This window comes from Chionomys nivalis, chromosome 15, assembly GCF_950005125.1.
Source record: "Chionomys nivalis chromosome 15, mChiNiv1.1, whole genome shotgun sequence".
In the NCBI taxonomy this organism is placed as follows: Eukaryota; Metazoa; Chordata; class Mammalia; order Rodentia; family Cricetidae; genus Chionomys; species Chionomys nivalis.
The window spans coordinates 48,225,039-48,233,862 of NC_080100.1; the positions used below are offsets into that span (position 1 = coordinate 48,225,039).

General features: G+C 49.1%; 1 protein-coding gene across 2 annotated transcripts; it reads left to right on the forward strand.

Annotated features, from left to right (window-relative positions):
- The first annotated feature begins 2,733 nt into the window (after window positions 1-2,733).
- Window positions 2,734-7,795, forward strand: LOC130887628 (uncharacterized). 2 transcript variants are annotated; one of them, XR_009058380.1, is made up of 2 exons: window positions 2,734-3,189; window positions 7,318-7,795. XR_009058380.1 is itself a non-coding variant. In XM_057790173.1 (2 exons), exon 2 carries the CDS (start codon window positions 4,877-4,879, stop codon window positions 6,827-6,829), a length of 1,953 nt encoding a protein of 650 aa, XP_057646156.1. In that variant the 5' UTR covers window positions 2,738-3,189; window positions 4,797-4,876; the 3' UTR covers window positions 6,830-7,795. The 2 variants fall into 2 exon arrangements, 1 of the variants encoding a protein (XP_057646156.1); XM_057790173.1 differs by having other exon boundaries at window positions 2,738-3,189; window positions 4,797-7,795.
- The last annotated feature ends 1,029 nt before the right edge of the window (window positions 7,796-8,824 follow it).

Here is an 8,824-nt window from a genome sequence, read left to right on the forward strand (position 1 = left end):
AAGAAACCGAGTAAGAGAGTCGCCATGATTCTCTCTCTCCAGACAGACGCAGGTTAAGATCTTTCCTGGTAAGGCAGCTCGTGGGCTACACAGAATATTAGAAATGGGTTAGATCAATATGTAAGAGCTAGCCAATAAGAGACTGAAACTAAGGGGTCAGGCAGTGATTAAAAAAATACAGTTTCCGTGTAATTATTTCGGGACATAAGCTAAGCCATGCGGGCGGCCGGGTGCCGGGGACGCAACCCCGCCGCTCTTATTACAACACCTTTCCATTCTGAATGATTGTGCAAAAGACATTTGCTCTGGGAACTGGCAAACATCATTAAAGAGATCTCAGAAGAATTTTTATTTTTTAAAGGATCTTCTTTTTAAGAATTATTCGCCAGGGCTGGAGAGATGGCTCAGTGGTTAAGAGCATTGCCTGCTCTTCCAAAGGTCCTGAGTTCAATTCCCAGCAACCACATGGTGGCTCACAACCATCTGTAATGAGGTCTGGCGCCCTCTTCTGGTCTGCAGACATACACACAGACAGAACATTGTATACATAATAAATAAATAAATATTTAAAAAAAAAAAGAATTATTCGCCAATGAGGACTACTGAGAACTCAAGAACAATGGCAATGGGTTTTTGATCCTACTGCACGTACTGGCTTTATGGGAGCCTAGGCAGTTTGGATGCTCACCTTACTAGACCTGGATGGTGGTGGGTGGTCCTTGGACTTCCCACAGGGCAGGGAACCCGGATTACTCTTAGGGATGATGAGGGAGGGGGACTTGATGGGGGAGGGGGAGGGAAATGGGAGGTGGTGGTGGGGAGAAGGCAGAAATCTTTAATAAATAAATAAACAATAAAAAAAAGAATTATTCGTTTTATGTATGAGTGCTCTATCTGCATGTACACCTGCATGCCAGAAGAGGGCATCAGATCCCACTGTAGACGGTTGTGAGGCACCTTGTGGTGGCTGGGAATTGAACTCAGGACCTCCAGAAGAGCTGCCAATGCTCTTAACCACTGAGCCATCTCTCTCTCGCCCCCTCAGAAGGATTTTTAAAAATTATCTTGGAACTCCGGGATCCTATCAAAGAGACTGCAGTCATGGGGAACTCGGATCCCATTTTGAAGAGAAGGAGAGCAGGTCAATGAAACAGTGACAGCTGTGTCACAACTGTGCCAAGAAAGATGAGTCGTAGACTAGCAAAGGTCAGTGGAACAAGGCACGAAAGTGAGAGACAGAAGGGCAGTGGGGGAATGGGGAAGCGGACGGGCACAGCTAGCATCCCTTCCTAGAGGGGAGCACCTGCAAGAAATCACACTGCATGGCCTCTACCCTCCCTGAAAGCAAGGAGGCTCAGCCACTGTGCAGTGTTGGCATTATTGGACATCTCTGAGATGTCGCTGCCCTGGCTCCCAGGATGACAAACCCAGAGCTGTAGCAGAAGCCAGCTGCACTCACAACTCAGCATGGTTTGCATCTTTGTACCATGCTGGAATCCAAACACAAACTGACACTCACAAACTTTGACCCCTGCCCCTAGGAGTTATCTCCTTCATGAAAATGAGAATGGGGGGAAAAAAATCAAAAGAGATGCTTAGACGTTAAAAGAAATTCAGGAACAGGGCAGGATATGGGGAGGCGCATGCTATAATCTCACCACTGGGAGGCAGCAGAGGGATTAGGAGTTTGAGGGTAGCCTGGGCTATAGATAGGAAACCAATCTTGTCTAAGGGGAGAGAAAAAGCCAAAGGGTAAAGATGTATGTAGCTCACGGAGGAATGCCTGCCTAGCATTCACAAAACCTTGGGTTCCAGTCTTAGCAAAGAAGAACAGAAGTAAGGGAGGGTGGGGAGGAAGCCTGGGTGCAACTCTGGTAGAAGGCTTGCCTCAAATGTGCAAAGTTCCATGTTCAGTGCCCAGCACAACAAAGGAGGGAAGTTGAAAGACAGGATTCTGAATGTTTAAATAAAATAAAATGATGCTTGAGGAAGTAGATATTACAACAACTTGAACGATCACACTGTACCCCATCTAGGTGCCAATTTCAAATATGTATTTTTTTAACACTTAAAAAATTTATTTAGCTGGGCTTGTTGGCAACCACTTTAATCTCACCACTTGGAAGGCAGAAGCAGGAGGCTGTGGGTTCCAGCTCAGTCAGAGCTACACAGTGAGATCCTGTCTCTAAAAGGGTATTTAGTGTGTGTGTGCACACCCATGCATGTTTGTGCAACAGCATGAACAAATGTTATAGTTCATGTGCAGGTCAGAAACAAGTTCCAGGAGTGGGTTCTTTCCTACTACCATGCAGATTCTGGAGAGTGAAACTCAAGTCGTCAGCCTCGGTGACAGATGCCCTTAACAACTGAGCCACCTGCTGGCCCCCTTAAAAGAAGTTTTTGTTTGTTTAATTGGGTGGTTGGTTTGGTTTTTTTGTTTCTTTGAGACAGGATTTCTGTGTAGCCCTCGCTGTCCTGGAATTAGTTCTGTAGACAAAGGAAGGTTTTTTTTCTTCTGAACACCATGGAATACTTTGAAACGTAGTTCTAGTTAAAGAAAACCCAATGAGCTGAACAGTGGTGGCTCGCTCCTTTAGTCCCAGCACTCGAGAGGCAGAGGCAAATGGATCTCTGTGAGTTTGAGGCCAGGCTGGTCTACATAGCTAGTTCCAGACCAGTCAGAGCTACAGAGAAACTGCTGTTCCTTTGGAGACAAGGCCACGCGTGCGCAGAAAATACAGTCTCCAAGTGGACTACAAACCCCAAAATGCCCAGAGCCCTTTAAAAATGGGCGTTCCAACCCGCCCTCTCTCTCTTCTCTCGCGCTCCCCCCTTCTCTTCTCCTTTCGTCTCTTCACTCCCGTTCCTTGTATGTTACCCTCCCCCATTAAAGTTTACCCACGTGGGACCCCGCGTGTCTCGTCTCTCCTTCCCCAACCCCGCGCGTCTCGTGTCTCCCCCTCCCGAACAACACCCCCGCATTTAAAAAATAATAACATTTTGGTGCCGTCTGCTCGGGGACCTTCTCGCCCCGGGGCCCTCACCTGAGGCCTCGGCTCTGGGTTTTGGCGCCTCCTGGAGCTCGGGGCCTCCCCCGGGACAAGGTCAGAACCGGACGACCTGCGACCACTCCACGTGTTCCAGCCATCTCGACACGGCCCTCCCTCTCCAACCGTCAACGGCTAATTCGTGAGTTTACCTGGGCTGGCTAACCATCCCCTCTCACCTGGAGGAGGCCGGCCGAGCTCCCGGCTTCCTCTGGCGTGTCCTGGGTGTGGTTGCTAACCCCCCCTCTTCCCCCGACCTTCCGCCCTAGGCTAGACCTGTTTTTATCCGCGCCCAAAAGCCCGGGGCTTTTGGTTCTCTGTCCTCTGTTTCATTCCTTTTCTTTCTTCTTCTTCATCGTGACCGCCGCTACGGTGCGGCCCGCCGCTACGGTGCGGCCCGACCTTGGCTGAATTCGACTCAGCCAAGGTCCTACCACCCCCCCTGTGAAATCGGACGCCTTTTCACAGGGCCTGGGTGTTCTTCGGCTGCAACGGGCAGCCTTCGGGCGTAACTGTCCCCTCCTAGCCTAGACCCCCGCCTCCCGTCGAAAACTAGGACTGGGTCAGCTAGCCCATAGCACGGTCCCCTGGGTACTCTGACGCCTGTGTCCAGAGCAACTGTGTTCGGGGCATCTTCGGGTGCCTTCTGCGGATATTTTCACGGTTCTAGCCATGGGCGCTAAGTCTTCAAAACCAATTCCCCCTTCCTCTCCTCTGGGACAGCTGTTGGAAGCTCTACAGCCCCACGCCTTAATTCCTTCTGTTAAATTATCTACACTCATCCGCCTTTGCTCTAAGAGGTGGCCGTCCTACGGCCTACAGGGGAACTTTAAATGGCCATCTTGCGGGTCTTTTGACCCCGATATTCTACGGGAACTAGCTAACTTTTGCCACCGTTCTGCTAAATGGAAAGAAATGATGTATATTATGGCATTCTTTTACATGGCTTTAAAAACAAATCCTTCTACTGTCTCTCAGTGCTCACCTGCTCACATGTTCTTAGCAATGTCCCGCTACACCCAGTTGTCCCTAACCCCCTCACCCTTCTGTCTAACATTCCTTCAGGAACCTCCCACTTCTCAGTCTTAGACCTAAAAGATGCCTTTTTCTCTATCCCTCTCAGCCCTCAATCTCAAAATATCTTCGCCTTCACCTGGACAGATCCTGATACTAACTTCTCCACACAACTAACTTGGACCGTCCTCCCTCAGGGATTCCGGGACAGCCCACACCTCTTTGGCCAGGCCCTGGCCTCTGATCTGCTCTCACTGTCCCTCCTTAAATCAAAACTGCTACTCTATGTCGATGACATTCTGCTGTGTAGCCCATCTCTGGAGACTAGTAGGACTGATACCGCCGCCTTATTAAATTTCTTATCCAAAAAGGGCTACAGAGTTTCCCCCTCTAAGGCTCAATTGTCCACCACTCAGGTAACGTATTTGGGATTAACCATAACCCCAACCCAAAAGGCCATCACTCTGGACAGAAAAAAACTAATTCAATCTCTTGCAGTTCCTTCCACCAAAGAAGAGGTTTTATCATTCCTAGGAGTGGCTGGTTTCCTGCGTTCCTGGATTCCCTCCTTCTCCCTCCTTGCCCGCCCTCTATACGAAGCAGCTCTGGGCTCTCTGCATGAGCCCCTTCTCCACCCCATCACCAAGCCCTTCCGGAGACTCCAGCAGGCCCTTATCCAGGCCCCAGCACTCCATCTTCCAGATTTAACCCGCCCCTTTTCTCTCTACGTAGCAGAAAAGGAAGGTTACGCTCTGGGAGTCCTAGGTCATCAACTGGGACCCTCCTTCGCACCTGTAGCTTACCTGTCAAAGAAAATGGACCTCACCACTCAGGGCTGGGCATCCTGCATACGTGCCTTGGCGGCCGCTGAACTTCTGATTCGTGAGTCAAAAAAACTAACCTTCGGAGCACCCACTACAGTCTTCTCTCATCATAACCTGTCCAACCTCTTAACTTATAAAGGTCTACAGACCCTACCCCCTTCTCGAGTTCTTTCCCTTCAGGTGGCACTGGTGGAAGATGCCAGTCTCACATTTCAATGCTGCCCACCCCTTAATATTTCAAATCTTCTACCTCAACCTAATGTAAATGATTCCCCATCTCACTCCTGCGTCGAGGTCCTGGAAGACCTACTGCCTCACCCCTCACATATTCAGGAGGGCAGTCTGTCCCAGGCTACTCATACCTGGTACACGGATGGCAGCTCCTTTCTATGTGATGGGACTCGCAGAGCAGGTTATGCCATAGTATCAGACACGGAGATAGTTGAGGCAAAGGCACTCCCTGCTCATACTACTAACCAGCAGGCTGAGCTGATAGCTCTCACCCGTGCCTTTCAGTTGGCCGAGGGGCAATCTTTAAATGTTTACACAGATTCTAAATATGCGTTTCATATCCTGCTGTCTCATGCGGCCATCTGGAAGGAGCGCGGGCTTCTCACAACGAAGGGAGGCTCTATTACCAACTCAGAGTATATCATGGACTTACTAAAAGCTTCCCATCTCCCTAAAGCTATAGGAATTATTCACTGCCGGTCTCATCAGTCTGACAGCTCTATTGTCTCCAAGGGAAACAATCGAGCTGACAGAGCCGCTAAGACAGCAGCACTCCAGAGCCCAGGTCTGCCTCAGCTACCTCAGGGAGTACTAACAACACAGCCCATGGCCTCGCAGACACCTCCTGACACCAAACAGATCCTGTCCTACCTGCACCAGCTATTTCATCCCAATGAAAGAGCTTTACTTAATTTCATAAAAATATATATTAAACCAACACCTGAGGACATCAGGTTCCTAAAGGCTACCACTGCCTCCTGTGAGATCTGCCAAAAGTCAGATCCCAGGACCAAATATCGTAGCTTTCCTTTCCCTACTCACCAAGCCAGGGGCTCCCTTCCGGGAACTGACTGGCAGCTGGATTTTACTCATATGCCCACAGTTAAAAAAATTAAATATCTCCTGGTGTTGGTGGATACAATGTCTGGGTGGGTTGAAGCTTTCCCCACCTCTAACAAGAGAGCCCAGACAGTTTCTGATATCCTCCTCCGAGAAATTGTTCCGCGGTTCGGGCTCCCAACTTCTCTTCAGTCAGATAACGGCCCAGAGTTTACTTCCCAGATTTCTCAAAATCTGTCTAGGGCACTTGGAATCCCCTGGAATTTTCATATACCATACCACCCCCAGTCTTCAGGTAAGGTAGAACGGACTAACCGCTCTTTAAAGGATGCCCTCGTTAAGATGTCACAAGAACTACACCTCGACTGGGTAAGACTTTTGCCTCTGGCCCTTCTCAGGCTCCGGGCTCTCCCAAAGGGCCCTCTTTTCATTTCACCCTTTGAACTCATGTATGGGCGGCCAGTTTTAACCCCTGGCCTCCCATCGGGAACCTCTCCCCTTCCTGATCACCTGCTCACTCCCCTCCTTTTCCACCTACGTTCACTGCTGTGGGACTTCACGGATCACTCACTACCTCAACCATGTGCCAACGCATGCCCACCGCCGGTTAAAATAGGAGATAAGGTTTTATTCTCACCTCCAGGTCAACGTCCCTTACCCCTTTCCCCTAAATGGCAGGGTCCTCTCAGGGTAATTCTTCTAACTCCCACAGCTGCCAAGCTCGAGGGAATTCCTCACTGGATTCACCTGTCACATCTGAAACCGTTCATCCCTACAGCTCAGAACAATCCTCCTTACACGGTAACTCAGACGGGACCATGTTCCCTCAAGTTCCAAAGGACAACAGGTCCAACCCCCTCTACTCCAGCCTAAGGAAAACAATGGTCTCATTTTTCATTTTTTCCTCCTGTGCTAATACACCCTCCCTTTTCTAAATTCCTAAATAACCATCCAGTTGTCTCTACAGGAATCATCATCAAACACAGAGCCAAGAGGTTCAGGTGATAAGCAAATGCTTAACCAAGTTCCTGACATAATAGGTTTGTCACTGACTGCAGCAGTGACCCCTAAAATGTTAAGGAATATATGATTAAAATCTATTTCTTTTGAGACATTTTCTTTAAGCTCCAAGACACCAGCCTGACCCACCTGGACAAAGCAGACACAAGCAGAACGGAATAAGTATCATTCAATTAACGGAATAAGTATCATTTACCTTTTTTATTCTTATTCTTAACCCCTGGCCTCCTAAAAGCCCCCGCCCGCCGCCACCGCAGCCCCCCCCCTCCACCCCAACCCCCTCCACCCCAAATCTCCCTTCTAACTTTTTTCTCTCTACTAATGCAACTTTTGCTTTCCAGCATCCTAACGGTGACCCAGCCACTCAAGAGCCAGACAGATACAATCTCCAGACAGATGCGATTTCTTCAATCAGCCACTTGATGCCAGCGGACAAAACATCGATATGACATCAGGACAACCGGACGCTCCCCGGACCCCTCGACGCCCAAAGTCAGCAGGAAGCAGTCATGAGAGACCGGGCTACGCCCCTATTCCCTACCCGTTAAGACCCTAAACCCCCCCCCTCAATTTTTTTTTAATAAAACCAAAAGGGTGGAATGCTGTTCCTTTGGAGACAAGGCCACGCGTGCGCAGAAAATACAGTCTCCAAGTGGACTACAAACCCCAAAATGCCCAGAGCCCTTTAAAAATGGGCGTTCCAACCCGCCCTCTCTCTCTTCTCTCGCGCTCCCCCCTTCTCTTCTCCTTTCGTCTCTTCACTCCCGTTCCTTGTATGTTACCCTCCCCCATTAAAGTTTACCCACGTGGGACCCCGCGTGTCTCGTCTCTCCTTCCCCAACCCCGCGCGTCTCGTGTCTCCCCCTCCCGAACAACACCCCCGCATTTAAAAAATAATAACAGAAACCATCTTGAAAAATCAAAAGAAAAAAGGAGGAAGAAAGTAAAGGGAGGGATGGAGGGACAGAGGAACCAAGGGAGGGAGGGAGAAAGCCCACTGCTAACACTTGACCCCAGCCAGACAACAGCACAGGTACTCACATGCTCACATCATACAGTGTGGGTACTCACTCATATCATGGGGAGTTTGCTTTACAGAATTTCTCTGAAAAGTGATAATTGGGTCAGCGGTTAAGAGCATTTGTTCTTGCAGAGGACCCAGGTTCGATTTCCAGCACCCACATGGTGGCTCACAACCATCTGTAATTCCAGTTCTTGGGGACTCAATGTTATATCCAAATCCACAATCCCCGACAAACTGACAAGGAAACCAAGAGTCCCGTACATAAAAGCAAAGAACCTTTTTTGAATCAAGTTTGCAAACTCGGTCTCCCTGCATGTCCAATGTATTGGAATAACTGAGAGCCCTGAGCTCAATTATGATAGGATTTTAGGGCTGGAGAGATGGCTCAGCGGTTAAGAGCACTGCTTGCTCTTCCAAAGGTCCTAAGTTCAATTCCCAGCAACCACATGGTGGCTCACAACCATCTGTAATGAGGTCTGGTGCTCTCTTCTGGCCTGCAGGCATACACACATAATACATAATAAATAAATATTTAAAAAAAAAAGAATAGGGTTTTATTGTAGTAAAGGTGGGGGTGAGGGGTTTCTGAGGTTTTAAGATCCCTGATTGGCTGACATCCCTCTAGGGTTTCCTGCTGACTGTGTGCTGGCAGGTGTTTGGAATGCCAGGAATTTCCTTTGAATGGTCTGTGAGGGTCAGGTGATCTCAGTGCTTGGAATGCCAGGAATTTCCTTTGAATGGTCTGTGAGGGTCAGGTGATCTCAGCTAGGTAGCTATCTTGTCCCACATGCCAGGGAGTTTTCCTTTGTCTCAGTCTTTCAACC